The sequence below is a fragment of the Oxyura jamaicensis genome, chromosome 1, assembly GCF_011077185.1.
Source record: "Oxyura jamaicensis isolate SHBP4307 breed ruddy duck chromosome 1, BPBGC_Ojam_1.0, whole genome shotgun sequence".
NCBI classification, from domain to species: domain Eukaryota; kingdom Metazoa; phylum Chordata; class Aves; order Anseriformes; family Anatidae; genus Oxyura; species Oxyura jamaicensis.
In genome coordinates this window covers 73,155,445-73,172,824 of record NC_048893.1, presented here as the reverse complement: position 1 = coordinate 73,172,824, position 17,380 = coordinate 73,155,445, and the positions used below count along the sequence as shown (strand labels likewise).

The 17,380-nt window shown below is 40.9% G+C and overlaps 2 protein-coding genes across 2 annotated transcripts in view; one reads left to right on the top strand and one right to left on the bottom strand.

Annotated features, from left to right (window-relative positions):
• The window catches only part of TSPO (translocator protein), a 40,138-nt gene extending 30,065 nt beyond the window's left edge, over window positions 1-10,073 (top strand). The window contains exon 4 of the mRNA XM_035310787.1: window positions 9,841-10,073. Within this exon, the coding sequence (XP_035166678.1) occupies window positions 9,841-9,966 (126 nt within the window). The 3' untranslated portion in view covers window positions 9,967-10,073. The remainder of the gene's footprint in view (window positions 1-9,840) is intronic.
• Window positions 1-17,380, bottom strand: part of TTLL12 (tubulin tyrosine ligase like 12) — a 39,623-nt gene that overhangs the window by 17,141 nt on the left and 5,102 nt on the right. The window contains exons 2-5 of the mRNA XM_035310598.1: window positions 8,503-8,678; window positions 6,462-6,660; window positions 5,395-5,554; window positions 4,614-4,747 (exon numbers count right to left, since the gene is read on the bottom strand). Of these exons, the coding sequence (XP_035166489.1) occupies window positions 4,614-4,747; window positions 5,395-5,554; window positions 6,462-6,660; window positions 8,503-8,678 (669 nt within the window). The remainder of the gene's footprint in view (window positions 1-4,613; window positions 4,748-5,394; window positions 5,555-6,461; window positions 6,661-8,502; window positions 8,679-17,380) is intronic.

Below are 17,380 nucleotides of genomic sequence, written 5' to 3'. Positions count from 1 at the left end.
CGCGCCCCGCCTTTCTGACGCGCCCCGCCTTTCTGACGCGCCCCGCCCTGTTTGCCCGTCCTGGTCGCTTGCGCTTCCCAGGGGCTGCTTTTGAACGGCCGGGAGCTGCTGGCTCCGCCTACGCCTCGTCAGCGTAGTTCTTTCAAATTATAAGTTCTTTCAAATTACAAAACTTTAAGGATAACTTTCTGTAATTCCTTATCCTTACATAAATATTAAAATACACATGTACATGTGCATTTGAGCCACAGTAAAAATTACAGTCTACCTACATGTCTTACTTAGTCTACTGCCTGGTTCAAGAGAACTCCACCAAAGCTGCATTTTGAAAAGAGTATTATGTTGTGTAATACCCAGAAAAAACGTCAGTACATGAACAGAGGCAGAAAGGAATCAGAATAAGAGGCTATTGGTAAAGAAGGAACAAGAGGTATGGCTTTAAGACCAGGGCTTATCAACACTATCCAAGCACCCTGAGAAATTTCTGCCTGTAAGCATTAAACGAAACACCAAACCACACATAGTCACACAAACTAAAATAAAGTTACTGTATGTCCAAGGGAATGGAAGGAAGACTGACCATTTAGGTATGTTTTATTATGGATAACTGAAAAAAAAAAGCACAGAAGGCTGTAAGTTCTGCTCCTGTAAAACTGAGCAGAAGACTTTTTGCAGTCTTCAGCAATAAGCATGCATCTCACTCCGCTTTTTACAACTCTGATAAAAAAACATGCATTTGAATCATGGCTACTATCCTGACGCAGGAAGTAGCTTACAAAAACTCTGGGATGGGACAACTGCAACGGAAGAAACTCAAGTAGCTGCTGTTCTGCAACAGCTCCCTGAGTTCTGGCTGCTACAGACTGACCATGCAAGCTGCAGTACTGAAACATCTGTCCAGCTGAAACATGGGATTAAAAATTAGAGAGCAACTGATCAAGAATGAATGTGTAGGCAACACTCACTGCTTAATATGTGCTGTGCTTGGAAAATAGAATGTTACATTTGCGATGTACTGTGATTGTGCTGCGCTGGGAAAATACAAGATGTACGTGCAAATACAGCATGAGAGAATACACAGATGAGGAGTAAAGAGGAGGACTAAAAGCTGCCAGTGCAGATTTATGATAGGGAGTAAGGAGGAGGACTAAAAGAAGGTCACATGTGCAAGGTGCCTAGATAACAGGGGGCCCTCGGACCCTGGGAACCAAAACAAACTAACTATGGATTGGACTGAGACCAAGGGCTCAGAGAGCATGCGCAAGAAGATAAGGTGAAAAGTTCAGCTCTGATGAAGACATCTTACTTCATCCCGACGAACACCTGGACAACCACCAGAGAATACTGCGCAAGCACAAAGGACTGGTAAGCTAATTAGCATACAAAGTGAGACTCGGGCGGGTTTAGGTAATGAATATGTATGTATTAATTGAATATTCATTGTTCTGCTGTATAAATGTGAGATAGTTTGTCACTTCGGGTATGCATGTTAGGCGGAGAGATCCCCTGTGTTTCCAGCGCTGTCAATAAAGAATACTTCGTCACTAAGAAGAAATTTTGACTTTGTTCTTTAAATCACAGCCACAGACATTCCACTCTACCTTTAAGGCTGTTACAGAGAACATAATCCTATTTAACTGGAAAGTATAAATAAAAGCAAATCCTGATCAGAGATCTTCTAAAAATAGATGGACAATACAAGCACAGAATAACTCCTGGAGTTGTAATATACAATAAATGTTTGTTCATTGTCTTTGTTCTGTTCAAAGAGTGGGGGTAGTGAAGGTTTCCTGTGAGATAAGAAACTGCGAAGCGCCTGGCTAGACATTATGAAATTCCTTACTTAATGTAACAAAAGAGTACATAAAGGATTAGCTTGAAACCGGCAAGGAGGAGGGAGCCCCCCCCCTTTCCCCCCTTTCATCTTTTGTTTAAAGTCACTGTTGCAGGCTCATGTAACCACTTCTTGATAAGTTGTTAACTAGTTTGGCAACATCCTGCCTTCCTGCTTCATGCTGGGCCAACACGACCAGATAAGGGAAAAGAAGTTGAGTCACAATGCAGAGGAAGACTACGGCCTTCATCTTCACGACCACCAAAGGGCCTGAGACGACCCCCTAGCAAAAACATGCGCAGCTGCAGAACATACTGGGATGTGCCACGTATACCGGAACCACCAGGCGATAAAAGGAAGATTCTTGGGGGGGGGTGGGTGCGCACCGTTGGTGGAGCCAGAGACTCCCCGGCCGCCCAGCGCTGTTTTGCTTGTTGGCTGCTTACTTAATAAAATCATTTGCATTATTGGACATGACCCTCTCTGTCAATTAATTGAGAGCTAATTTATAACAGAGTCACCTAAGATAAGGAAAGAAACTTGTACTTTTAAGAGCAGAAGACTAAAATTCTCAGAACAGTAGAGGATTCGTTAACATCTATCCTGAAATTCAAATTCAGGGAGCCACTGCAGAACAACAAATATTGTGGTCTCCCAAGAGGTATTTATTCCATCCCAGACACTTTGTGAGAAACTGCCTCCTCTGACTATGCTTTCTGCAATCATTGCCCAATCACACTACCCATAGTAGCATTTAAGTCACAGACTCTGTGGTCTGTGTTGAAGAACAGAATTAGGTAATAGGACAAAAACCAGGTCAAAGTTAATCTGCAATATTGCTATAACAACTCTGATTCTTCTATAAAGACTGAAACTTTTCAGATTTATTGGCACTAGATCATCTTTAAAGGTCCCTTCCAACCCAAACCATTCTATTAGTCTGATTCTATCTAAAGAAAAGTGAGAACCAGAAAATAGCACCCCTAGTTATGGGACAAAACAACAACACAGACAATTTAACAAGTAATTATTTGTACACAGGAGTGAAGCATTCCCAGTTGCAAAAACTGTACAGAGGTAGCAGCAAATTTCATTGTGAAACAGTATGACTTGCATCAAGATTTTCACACAATTACATTTCCTTGCAAAATTGCTGTATCACACATTAACACTGTAAACAAATCTCTGGTATAGTCTGCAAATTTTTGTGTATATAGCTCTGCTTATGTGAAGACAACGCAACTAGGAGTGTGTCCCGAGTTATTCTTGACTGGTCTGTCACCAGCTTAAGACTGGTGACTGATCTACAGCTAAAAATTCTACCGTAAAAGAGTTCTGTTGTATAGTTCTAGCATAAATCCTTTATTGTCATCTCAATAGCTGAGTGGCAGACACACAAAGAGACAAAAGGATGCTCTGAAAAGATGCTTTCAAGGTGGGGTGGGAAGATACTTGGGTCATCTGCCACACATAGCTCTTTAGCCTGCACTGATCATCCCAAAACAGAATTAAAACACGCACAAAAGACTGCCTTATCTGAGATACAGGTACTTCTGCGAAGAGAACATCTGCAAGGCCAGAACCATGCAAGCATTGTTCCTCATTGCAAATACTAAGTATTTACATCTATCCTGCTTCCAGAAAGTGCAAAGTCCCAACCAACTAATCTGACATGGGTTACAAAACAGCCTAGCTGTTCTGAGTGTATACCTTTACATGACAGAAGCGGCTTAACTTCATTTTTGCCTGGTTAATAACAAACTGGATCCACCACTTTCTGCCCATCCTCCATCAAAAGTAGCAGGCAGTTGGTATAGGGCACAGATTCATCTTGAGAAGCTGCACTTTGAAAACTGTTAGCCAGTACAGCATCCTTATGTGCATCAGCAATCATGCTTCTGCCTTCTTAAAAAACAATCTCATGCAAGCTTGGTTCATGAAAAGGAGATTCCAAGCAACATTTATTTCATATTCTTTCTACTAAGGGTTTGTGATATTTTAAGGAGAGCTCAAAACAGATTAGATCAGTACTTTATAAAAGGTGCATCAAATTTCTGACAGGTACATGGAGAAGATTGTTTATATTAGGCTTGAATGTATACTTTTTACTTGACACTACATAAGTAACTACAAGGCTTTATTCCAAAAGTCATCAAAATCTCCACATTTACACGACGGATTCACAACGCAAACCCGTCTCTCTCTCAATATCCAAAGAGCAAAATGAGTCAATAACTATAGCTGGTACATGTGTGACAGTAGAAAGGCGGTCATGACAAGCAATAGTGCTGCTGTATAGCTACTATGAACAGCATGCTGCGTTCTCTGTATACATTAAGAAAAGTAATATACTATGTTGTCGCTACTCCTATATTTAGTGATTCTACACCACATGCAATGAATAACCAGGCTGAAAAGTATAACCACTCCTAGTATACCAAAGTTAATCTTTCTGTAATTCAAGACTGACCAGAAGTCTGCTATAATAACAGAGCCGGTAGGTAAACCTATTAGGCAATGCCTTGCACTGTGCTTACATTAAAAATAGTAGGCAATAATGCAGTAACATTATAGGCCATTCGATTTGCTTCAGTTTCAAAAGTTACATATTGTATATAATATACTTCTTGTCTCACTATGCTTTGTGTTTTTTTTTTTTTTTTAGTTAGTACATAAATTCTGAATTAATCTTTAAGCCTAAAAAGAAACAGAACTCTTGAAAGCTTTTTAGACCCCATCTCTATAAAGATATAAAATATTAGATTTGTTAAACTCATACCTGGTAATGCTCATCTGATGGCTCTGGGGTAAAACAGTTGACATCCAATACCTCAGCAGGCACCCATGGTAACAAAACACACTTCCTGATCAAGCGATCTGTTTCCCCATAAGCATAATCACGAGTCACTTCATCTGCAGCAAAACAAGGAGTCTTTTAGGAGTAGCCTTCCATTCTCCACTTAAGGTCCTCCTCACACCTCAACACACATGACAGCTGAACAGTTAATAATACCACAAATTTTGTAATTATATCTATTTTTGCATTTAAAGAACTATATTAAAAGGGCATTACCTGGGATACAAAAATTAATCCCAAATTAGCTGACTTATGACAGTTTAATCACACAGCTGAACATAATCACACCCTCTACATGATAGGGGCATAAGGTAGCCTCCAACTAAGGATAGAGGCACAAAGCTGATTTGGCATTTCTCCACTTCAAGTGCTTGACTGACTCAGAAATACAAACACAAAGAAGTTTTCTTAAACTTTTGGATGCCTGAAGCAGTAGTTTCACTAAGGCAGTGATGCTAGATTTAAGTGCTCTGTCAATAAAACATGAACATTATTTGATGGATAAAGGACTGGTAGGAGGAAGACATCACATAAATTATGGTGCTGGAAATATCAGAAAACTTTGAAATTTGATAGCTTTAGAAATATGCAGTCATTTTAGTCTTGAAGTACCTATTGTACTGTGAAGTGCTCAATTATTTGTAAGAATATTATGTAACTTCTGTTGTGGCATTAAAAAACAGACTCAGACACAGATGCTTACCACCAGTTTCAAGATCTCTCAAGGGCCAGAGAACAGTGTAAGCAATTTGTTGAGGCATATAGAATAGTGGTGCTGTTGCAAAGCTAGGCTGATCTGAATGTTGAATGCGTGATCCAAATTCATCCATAACATACCAGACAGGAACCTTCTCCTCTGCAGTCTGAACAATTAAATAGAGTGAGACATTCTGCACACAGCAATTGCTAGGAAAGTAAAGCACTGCAAGACAGAAAGCACTGGTAATACTCTCTACACCATTTCTCTGTTTCCTACTCTACTCAAGATTGTGAGCAGGTGCTAAGTACAGAGTAACATTCCCATCTCTACAAGTCTGAGACTAAGTCAGTCTAGAATCCAGGCACTGTGAAAGCCTGGCAAGCCTGTTCCTAACTCAATGGCACATCCTCTTCCTTATGGTAGCATATCTACTGCTTACCAGACCAACTTCCACTGTATCAAACAAGTCATTTCAGGGAGTTAAAGCAGCAGAATACTGTTTGTTTTCTCATAGGGTTAGTTTTCCTTCAGTTTCTATTAGAAGGAGTTTGCTACAAGGAGGAGTTTGAAGTCCACAGCTGTAGCAATGAAAGAGAGCAGAGCTGCCCCATGCTACAACAGCTAGCTGTGAGACTGGAGGTTACATCAAAACATTCCTACTTGCAACACTTATGATAAAACCCAAAATGAATGAATAAACCTTAAATCGATCGTTAACACTACAGTCAACCTTTTACAGGTACAGAAATGGAGGCATGGGGATTAGACTTAAGCTGTTCAAAGAGTTCAGTGCCAGAAAGGGAATCATAAGCCACATTAAACTATAGGTTGAATTAATTGTCTTCCAGGAAAGTGTGGTAACACAGATAATTTCATCTGACCCATAAGCCACTCATGACAATATGGGAAACAGACACAGGGTAGAAAGACTGAGATGTACTGCTCAAATTTGCTTTTTAAATAATAATAATAAAAAAAGAAAGCAATCACAACAATCCCCTAGACCAGAATGTCTTCACTCACGATTACTCAGAGGTTTTTAGCATCCCAACTAGGCTTTTGAGACTCACCCCTTGAGAAAGCTGGTAGGTCTGATTGTATTTCCACATTTCCCGCAACACTTGCTCAATACTGCCCTCATCTGGGATCTCTCCATGAAAGTCGATGCCCATGAGATTTGCCATTCTGTGAAGTAAACCAGGTACGTGAAGCAGCTGCTGTCGGGCATGTTCAACACGGTATGTCCAAGCATGGTCGATGAGGAAAACGCTTAAAGAGAATATTGGTAGCATTACAATAGTATATTTTTACACGCAAATTACTTTTTTTTCTGTGAATAAAAGCTACAGGTCCTTGTAGACAGTTTGATAACTAAGTATTCTCTTAGTCCCAAAGTACACATCATGAGTGTACTCCCTGAGTACACATCGTGACATTACAGGTTAAGAACAATTTCCCAGCAGTAATTTACACATTGCTTTTGTTCTAACTTACACATTGCTTTTTGTTTTTTGAACATTAGTTAGCAATTTTATGAAAATGAAGAGCAAACACAGAACAAGGGACTCAGTTTGTTAGTCCAGTGCATCAACCTGATACTCTTGCCTGAAGAAGGTAAATACAATGTCTTGCGAAAGTATTCAAAGACCTTGCTAGCCATGAACTCTTTAAAACTATGTGGAAAGGCGTGATCATTAGAAGCCTATATAGTAGACTAGTCCAAAAATACAGTTTTAAGGTCTTTGTTTCTTTTTGGCTCCCCCCCTCAAAAAAAAACCAAAAAACAAAAAACAAAATTGTTTAAAAGAATTACCAACTAAATCAAAACCATACATAACTGGCATGCCTCTCCTTGACAAATTTATTCCTTGTGTAAGCTGCATGATTTTACAGCAAAAGCCTAGTCATTTAAATGTTCTCCACATGTTGGTTATATCTTCTTACTGAATCACATCAGAGAAAAATCTGAGTTCTACTTGCTAAACCCCCTCCCCAATTTTCAGTAAGTTAAAAACATATCAACTATCATGTATGCTGAGTATCCTTGAACAGTTCTTGTATCTCAGATTCCAGATAAAGAAGAAACTTCCTTTAATTTTAAAATTAAAGACTCCAGAGAATGCTAAAGTCATGCTCCCTGAAATTTAGTTCAAGTCTCGGCAAACAGACATGTCTGAATGCTGCAAGGAAGCCCAAGAGTATCATATGAGATCTTCTGAATTTTATAATCTACATGTGTTCTCAGATTTAGAAAGGCAAAGACTTCAGTTAAAGCAGGCATGTAAAAGCAGATGCCTAGGCTGTTAAGTTTTTTTTTTTTTTTAAACTCATCAAGGCTAAATTTAGGTAAACATACAAAGTCTAAAACCCCCAAACCTAGAAAGTATGAAAAGTCTGGCAGTCTTTTTAAAAAACAGCTGAACATAATAATGTTTAGACCTCCAGAGTTTAGACTTCATTATTTATGAATGTTTGACAAATAACCTCCTCTACATTTGAAATTAAATGAGTGTTACAACATTTTTTCTTTTTATTAATCTTATGCAACTTTTCTAATTTTACAGATGCATGCTAATGTCATATTCATGACATATAAGCTGATTCTGAAGAAAGCCAACAGTAACTTGATGCATTCAATTATGTATGAATACATAGCATACAATCATGTGATCATACTTGAATTATATTTTAGCCAACTGGAGGAAATTTAATAGGCCATGCATCATTACTGAAGTTACTCAGTATAACCTTAGCTTGAGATTTGTGGAAGATAGATTTTTCTTCAGTGTTCTTCCAAGGGCACACATGCAGATACAAAAATTTCTACAGAACTTATTAAGGTTGCCTTTACTCTATTTTCTCTGTTTTATTAAACTGATTTATTAGCATCTTCCTGCATAATTTAAAGAGGAAACTCTTAATTCATAATTTAACACTAAATTATGAGAGGTACTCTTTACAAGTTAGGCTTCATAGCATGGAGATTATTTACCTTTCCCGAAACAAGCAGCTATGTTTCATAGTAAAAAAATAAATTAAAAAAGGATTTCCAAATGTTTAGAGTTTAAGACCATTCAAAGACCAAAGACCAGTTCTGAAATCACTACTCACCTATCAGGATTGGAGGCTTGAAGCCCATTCTCATTTGTTACAATAACTTTGAAACAAGGCTCATTTCCAGGATTTGGTTTCTTTTTCAATTCTTCTTCCATGTCTTCATCACCCTCTTCTTCCTCATCTACCTCTTCTACTTGCATTATCCCAAAGTAGTCACCAGCATCAAACACCTGAGATTGAAAATGCAGAGTATCAAACACTTTGTTGAGGCACTACCATGAAATGCACAACGCAGTACTGAAAGGCACTTGTAGACAAATTTGGCCTGTAACCTGTCATTTATTGAATTTTTAAACAGATAAATGGACTACAGCATTCAAAATCTTGCACTTTTTAATAAAGTAATGGAGTTAGTTTTTTTGGAAGTTTCTCGGCTTAACAGTGGCCATAAGCTTTGTTGGTTTCTTTAGCATCTATTGATGATTGTCCATAACGTTAACTCCTCAGACTTTTTAGAAAGAGAGAACTGAGTATTTTTGTTAGTCTTAGCTAAAATAAGCAATTTAATTCCTGCAAAAGTAGTTTCATATTATGGCATGTAATGCCCAACAAAGCCAGGAGTTACCCAGTCTCCAGAACCACACTGAGTATATTAGGACCCCTGAAAAAGGGTTTACCAATCAAGTTCTGAACCAGTCATGAAATGTTAACATGTTTCCTCCTCTTCTTTCTGTACTCAGGGAACTGTATATGCTCACTCACCTCTGGATGAGTTCGAAGACTCCTTATACTGCTGCAAGTTAAAGTCTATACAGGTACCTCCACCAATATGCTAAAAGGTGTTTGCATTCTTTGCCACTTTAGATGTAATAACTTGATTAAAAACCTACATAAATTGAGTAGACCACTACACAAGTTTCTCTCTGCCACAGATCTTGCCAAATGGTGGGATTGTATACCTTTTGCAGAACCAAGATGCTACTTACAACTTTTCTGATTTCAAAAAAGACATGTAATTTTAAGAAGAAAACGGGTATAAAGTCTCAGAAGCCTTTTCACATCCTTTTAAAGGGAGTTATTTTGCTAAGTCAGTCGTACTATGTAACCAACCAGGCAGGAGCAGAAAAAGCATTAGGCCTCTCTTACACAATTTTTCAAGAGGCATCAGACCTCCTAATAGCACATTCTCCATGTAACCTCATTAGAAGGTAACTGGGAAGGTGAAAGACCTAGAAGCATAACCTCTAGAGGTACTGGTTTAACATGTCAAGCCTGGGTAAGTCCCTGATGCATCATTATTTCAAGTCATTACTTCTACACATTGACAACTTATTAGCTGGAAAATCCCAGAGATAGGTAGCAAGAAGCTTTTATTTCTTTCTTTCAACAGAGTTTTCTTCCAAGATGATAAACTCTGCTAAACCCCAGCTGGATGGTGAAGAATTCAACCCTATGTTTGTAAAGCTAAGCCACTTAGGCAAAGCCGATAGCTGCCCAAGGAGAGCAGCAAGGAAATGACACCTACTTCAGACTTCAAGTTAGAGCACCAAGCTGAAGAAGTTCCTGCAACTTGTGAGGATCAGGGGCTGGTGTTTTCCTTTGGGATGACGGGTGGAAAAAGATGCCAACAATGCACTGGCTAACTAAAATGTACTTTTTTTAGGTTAAATAAAATTATTTTGCAAGGATCCTCACTGGAGACTAAAAATACATCTATTAAAAAAAGTAATAGCTAACTTAGCATCATCCACTTCAGCAAGCATCAAACTAGCTACTAATTCTAATTTACTCCTAGCTTTCCAGTTTTGCTAGAAGAGGTTATTACTCAATAGCAAGCAATATTATGACCTCTTGCTGTTACAACAGCAGCCACCAACATTTCTTGAAGTCCCTGCTTGATTGCCTGTACGACTCCCAGGCACTCCAAGCTGATTTAACCACAGGCAGGTCTCTGCAACACATGGCGCCCTTCCATGGGTGGCTGCCAGCAGTGCTCACGGTTGATGTCCATCAGGTTGGCTCCCAGCTGGGCCAGCCTCCAGAGCCAGCTCTCTGCATGAGCACTAATCCCAGCCCACAGCAGGCAGCCAAAGAGCACAGCAGGGCACAGACATGCCACTCCCCCTGCCAAGTGACTCTTTGCTGCTCCTGCTGCAAGATCAAGAGTTTTCCCCATGGAGCTCGTTAGCTGGCAGGAGAAACAGCAGCTAAATGACTGGCATTGGTAGGAAATTAAAACCACAAGTGCAATTCACTGGAGTCCACTTAACACCTGCTACACGGTTGGCCTGTATGCTTCTTGCACACAAGGTTTTGTCACTAGGGTCTGGGCAGTGGGATGTGGGGCCAACCTGCTGCTGGCTCCCATAGTAGCCTCCACCCATCTACCAAGCACCCACAGTGAATGCTAATAACAAGGAAGTTGTTGGCTGCATGTTTCATGAAATACCAACTCAGTGCTTGGGAACTGAGACTCCAGACCCTCTGAACCAATGTCTTGATCTCTCCCTCCAACATTGCATCAGTTTCATTTAGCAAAAGTGTAGTGGCTTAGCAGTAATTTCCACTTTTAATACCTTTTTAGCAGAATTATGCTAAAAAAAAAAAAAAAAAAAAAAAGTAAATCCTGTCATTCTGCCAACTCAGCAGCTCTCTTAAGGGAATCTTAAACTGCTCAAGACAAAAATCAGCTGTGTGAAGTCCCACCACTGATTTGAAAAACATAACCTTCTGCTTGAAGCAGAACAGGGAGAACTCGCACAAAGTATTCTACCAGAGTAAGTAATATTTCTACAAGACAAGAGCAAAGGGGTAGCAACATTTTGGTGGCACAACTATTTGCAAGCAAGACGTGCTTGGGGAAAGTCCCTGCCTCCTCCTATTCAGGTGCAGTTCCAACCTAGCAAACCTAGTGAACCAGACAATGTGACAAAACAGGCACATGTCATGACAACAACTGGAAAGCACAGGCATCTTCAGAAAACTCCTTTCAGGCACACTGCAAACTGCTGCAAAGGCCACGGTAGCCTGTGAGCAACAGCATGTTTAGTAGCATTAATTGTTAGAAGGAATGCAGCACAATCAATTAGAAACCTTCATTTCAAACTTGGACAAAACTCTAAGGAGTACTTTGACAGTAACTTCTCAAGGCCACAAAAAACTTGCTGCAATGTGCAGGAGCCTGCCACTTCACATACAACTTGAAGAGAAAAGGAAGAGATCACATGTAAAATTAGATGCAGACAGTGTTTCCCAGACTTATGCAGGCCACAGAAGCATGTATTGCTAACTAAAACACATGAGATTTCTCCAGTAAAATAGAAAACAACTGCTATATTGGAAATGGAATTTTAGTGTAAGTTGTTACACTTGCAAGTTTTCAAGTTTTGCCAGAAACCCAGAGAAGTTTGCTTCCCACAGGCACTGCACGTTAATACAAAGTAAAGAAATAAATAAAAGCAGGTTTCTTGGTCTAGCAAGCACACCATGTTTTGGATGAGCAGTTTAATTTGCAGTTACACAATGCTCTCAGAAGGAAACCTGCTCCAGCAGATGAGGGAAAATGAAAAAACCCTCCACTTCTCTTGCAGGCATTAGCATACAGCTAGGAAGGAGGGTGCTGTATGTCAAAGCACCTGTGTGTTGGAAAACAGCTGCCTGGGCTGGGTTTTGGAGGTATGTAAGATGATAATACCTGTGTTATGGATGCAAGTTTTCCAAGTTCCGTGCTAGAAAGTTTTAATCTTTGCAACAGGTTAAGACAGATGAAGAATTCCTCCCACCTTCACACATGAAGCAAGAGAGCTCATACTATGCTTCACATTTCACTGATTTCTTTTCTCCAGTTATTCTTCACTTAAAGCCCCAAAACATTTTCATCCTTTCCCTTCACCTCCTCTGCTGTCTTTACTGCTGCTGCTCCAGTTGTAACATATCACAACTCTCTATCTACCTCAAGACCTCATCCCAGTCTACTGCATTCCTCAGTGCAATTTTCCCAGCATGTCCCAGTATTCTCCATATCCTTTTGCCTTTCTTCTGGATAAAACACAGAAGCTGCAATAGTAGAGACACATGCCATCATCAGCCTGATTTATCTTCCTAAGCACACTGAAATAATTATACTTCTCTCCACACGTGCCAGGGCACTTAGTACAAAAGAGCACACTCAGCTACAGCTGCAAGCAAAATGAAACTGATGGAGCATTCTGCTACCCTAGGGCATGTGCTTTCTCCACCCTGCCTTTCTCTGTCCTAGCCCCTATGAAAGCATCACAGCTATTGTTTTCCTTATTCTACTCTCTTCCCCCTCTAAATTCCATGCCCCCCCAACAATGTGCATGGATTTCGGCCACAGGACACAAACCTTAAGCCTGCGCTGCATCACATCACAATCAATGATCCCGTTTCTCAACTACCTCTAGCTTTCTAATAGTGGTATATGGAAGTGGAAAAACTTGCAATTTTGGGTTTCTTTACTGGTTTTATACTGCCTTCTACTTCATCCTGTTCCAGTACGTCTCATCTCTTACCCTCCTATTTAAATAGGGCAGTGCATATTCCCTGCTCCAAGTCACTTGTACACATCCTTGCTGATAGAGGTATATTACAGGAAGTTTGTGACTGAGCACATGCTTGAGTTGATGTAGATTTCTCACAGAGAAAATATCCCTCTTAATAGCGGTACCAGACAAGGAACAGTCAGAAAGCACCAGGAACATACTCAAATCTTCCTGAGTGTGCTCTAAGTATCATGTCTTTCGATGCATCCCTCCCATCCCAGCTTTAAAGCTGAGATGGGGAAGAAAAGCATCCAAGTAATGAGAAGTTAGCCTACTTGTAAAAGTGTATTAAACCACAGCCTCTTCTCCTTGCCCACTGTCCTGCATTTTGTGTCCAAACTTCTCACCCCCGTCCCATCTGTTTCTCCACTGCTGGTGGTGCCCCCCTGCATCCCACACTGTTCTCCCCATACCCTGAAGTTTTCATCAGTGCTTTTTCTTCCTCTGGGACTGTAAGATCACCTCACCCTTATTTTCCTCTCCAGGCAGACTCCTCCAGATAACAAACAGGGAAAAGGGACACTCTGTGCTGGTGTACGTGTTAGGGTTAAGAAACAATTCTTGGTAATGGGAAACATAAAGGAAAACATAAATAAATTATAGAAGGATGGAGCAGAGACAAGAAGGGCCTTGAGAGATAGAACAGGAACAACTTGAGCCTTGTTAGGAAGATATGATGGATAAGGTGGGTTAGGACTGAAGCCAAGAACTAATTAAAGTCAAGAACTGAAAAGGAGCATGCGCCAAGGAGAAGAGGTGAAAAGTTTAACCCTGAGGATGACTCCTTCCTGCATCTGGATGACCCCCAGGATGACCACCAGAGAGCACCACGCATGTGCAAATGGGAGGAGAGATAATTAGCATATGAAGCGAGGCTGATGTTGTAAATATTAATGAATACTAATGAATATGTAACTTTTAGGATATTAATAGCGATCGGGATGTAATGGCACTTGAAGCTAGATTTGGGCACCTGCCCCTGGTTTCCAGCGCTGAATAACGCACCTTCATATAATCACGTTGTGGTTATGAGTCTGCTACGCTAACATTTTGGCGACCCAGATGGGACGGCGTGGGCACTGCTGAGGCGGATTGTGTCTCGATTATGCTCCAGCCGGCACCGAGGAGTTTCTCGGGGAGCCATTGACCCGCGACCAACCTCTGCTGCTCACAACGTACCACTGGATAGGTAAGCAAAAGGTGCTTTCTGGTTTTCGGTACCGATCTGGTCTGGAAAGCCTGCTGGTCAGACGCGGCGAAAGCCACGCTCGGTTGGGCAGGGAGCTCCCGGGGTAAGCCTAGGCGCCGTCCAGTAGACAGTAGCGAAAGCTCTGCAGGTTCAGCATTGGTGGTCTGGTATACACTGCAGGATCAGCATCTGGTCTGGTAATGGTCTGGTAAGAGTTGCTGCGGCGACAGCACTCTCGGTTTTAACTCTTGCGTTCGGCATGAGTGGTCTGGTATACACTGCAGGATCAGCGTCTGGTCTGGTAAGCGTTGCTGCGGCAACAGCTCTCTCGGTTTTAACTCTTGTGTGGTAAGTGCTGCAGAAGCGGCACCTGGCTTGTGGTTACTTTGTAAAATTATATTGGTAATGGACAGGTTAAAAGGGATTTTGGGAAAGGATGCGTCTATCCCACGATCGTCACCATTGGTCTGGTATATGCTGCAGGCTCAGCCTCTGGTCTGGTAAGCGTTGCTGCGGCAACAGCTCTCTAGGTTTTAACTCTTGTGTGGTAAGTGCAGCAGAGGTAGCACCTGGCTTGTGGTTACTCTGTAAAGTTATATTGGTAATGGACAGGTTAAAAGGGATTTTGGGAAAGGGTGCGTCTATCCCACAATCTTCACCATTGGGATGTTTATTAGCCCATTGGAGGGAAGGAAGTTTTTGGGCAAGAAATGCGAAAAGGGAAATTAATTGATTATTGTAATACTTGGTGGCTGCAGTACAAATTGGAGGATCAGGAAAAATGGCCTGAAAATTGAACTGTACAATATAATACCATTTTACAGTTGATGTTGTTTTGTAAGTGGGAAGGAAAACTGGATGAACTCCCGTATGTAGAGTTATTTTTCTATTTGTATAGAAAATCCGAGTGGCAGCGTGCTTGTGGAATAATGGTACTAGAAATATTTGCTAATGAACAATGTCGAGTCTGTATCAGGGACAGACATTGTATGAAACACCAAGCTATGAAAAATAATTGCTGTAGGGCAGACAGTGAAATATAGATCTGGATATCGCACCGTCCGCCCCAGAAGAACTAAGTCAGGATAAGGCAAGGGGGGATGAAGATAGTGATGGAAAGGAGGAAATACCAACTTTAACTTCCCCGGTATCATATAGGACTCAGCAGCAGCAAAGGACAGGATGCGATACAAGTAAACAAAAAGAGAATATACTTGCTCCCCTCAGGCAGGGAGTAGGAATGGAGGGACTAATATATGTGAAAGTGCCCTTTACTCCTGGAGACTTAATAATTTGGAAACAGGCAGCAGGCACCTACAGAGAAAATCCTGGTAAAGTAGCTAGAGTGGTGAAAATGATAATTAAAACTCAGAATCCGGATTGGGATGACATTCAGGTAATACTAGACACATTAATGGACTCAACAGAGAAGGATATGGTATTACGAGCTGCTAGGGACAGAGCTCGTGAGGATATTCGGAATGGATTGGTACCCGGGAATGTTGATCAGAACTTCCCCACTGAGGATTCACAGTAGGATTATAATACTGGGGAAGGAATGAGGAGGCTGAAGAGGTATCAGGATTGGGTACAAATTGGTGTACAAAATGCTGTGCCTCGGACCATAAAATGGTCAAAATTATATAATGTGAGGCAAGAAAAGGAGGAATTGCTTTCCATGTTTCTGGAAACTGCTAAAAAAAAAAAAACAACAAAAACCAACCAACCAACCAACCAAAAAAAAAAACCACACTGATTTGGACACAGAAACCGACCAGGCTAAATCTCAACTAGCCCTTTTTTTCTTAGGGCAGTCACAGGAAGATATTCAGAAAAAGCTACAGAAACTGGAAGGTGTGGACTTGAGGAACATGGATAAGTTATTAGAGGTAGCCTGGAAGGTATATAATAATAGGGAGAAGGAAACAAGCAAGAGACAGCAACAGGGTTTGCTGGCTGTAATTCAGGGGCGAGGAGGTTTGGGATTAAGGGGTAAGGGAAGAGGAAATCCTAATAGCCGAGGAGCGGGGATAGGGAAAGGATATGCAGGTCCCAGTAGGAACAGGGTAGACAGACTAGGTTTGAATCAGTGTGCGTTCTGCAGGAGGGAAGGTCACTGGAAAAATGAGTGCCCCTTTAGGGAGCAACAGTTTTCCAGCACCAAGAACCTCTTTCAGAATCAAGAAATAGCAAAAGCCATGGTGCTGGGAGAATACAGTAGCTGACTAGATAATAGGTTAACAGAAGATAAGGAACCTTTTGTGAAAATCCAAATAGGGAATAAGGAGGTAAAGTTTCTTATTGACACAGGAGCTACATATTCAGTACTTAATGAATTAGATGGGAAGGTGGGGAATAAAAAGACTACAATTGTAGGTGCCACCGGGGGAAGAGGTACAGCCATTCCTTCAACCCCTCGATTTACGCTTTGGGGGTAAAGAGATAACCCATGAATTCTTGTATATGCCAGACTGCCCAGTCCCTCTTTTGGGACGGGACCTGTTAACAAAATTGAATGCCACCCTGGTCTTCGAAGATGGGGAATTAAATTATGAAAATTCCAGAATCAAAAGTAGGACAGATTTTGATGATTACAGAGAAGGCCGTCCCACAGATACCAAAAGAGGTAGAGGATGCAGTCATACCTACAGTTTGGGAGACAGACGTACCTGGAAAATCAAGGGTGCACAACCTGTGAAGACAGAGTTGAAGGAAGGGGTTAGGCCTGTTTGGATCAGGCAGTACCCATTAAAAGTGGAAACAAGGTTGGGAATAGTGAAGATAATAGACAAATTTCTTAATTACCATATTCTGGAGGAGTGCAAATCAGAATATAACACCCCAATCTTCCCAGTAAAGAAACCCAATGGGGAATATAGCTGGTACAGGACCTTAGGGCAATAAATGAAATAACAAAAGACATCCATTTGGTGGTGGCTAATCCTTACACATTGTTAACATCTGTGAAGGAGAAATATAAATGGTTCACAGTAATAGATTTAAAAGATGCTTTCTTCTGCATACCCGTTGACAAGGATAGCAGGAAACTTTTTGCCTTTGAATGGAAAATCCGCACAACGGACGGAAGATGCAGCTAACTTGGACAAGGCTCCCGCAAGGATTCAAGAATAGACCAACTCTCTTCGGTAGTCAATTGGCTAAGGAAATAGAAGACTGGACT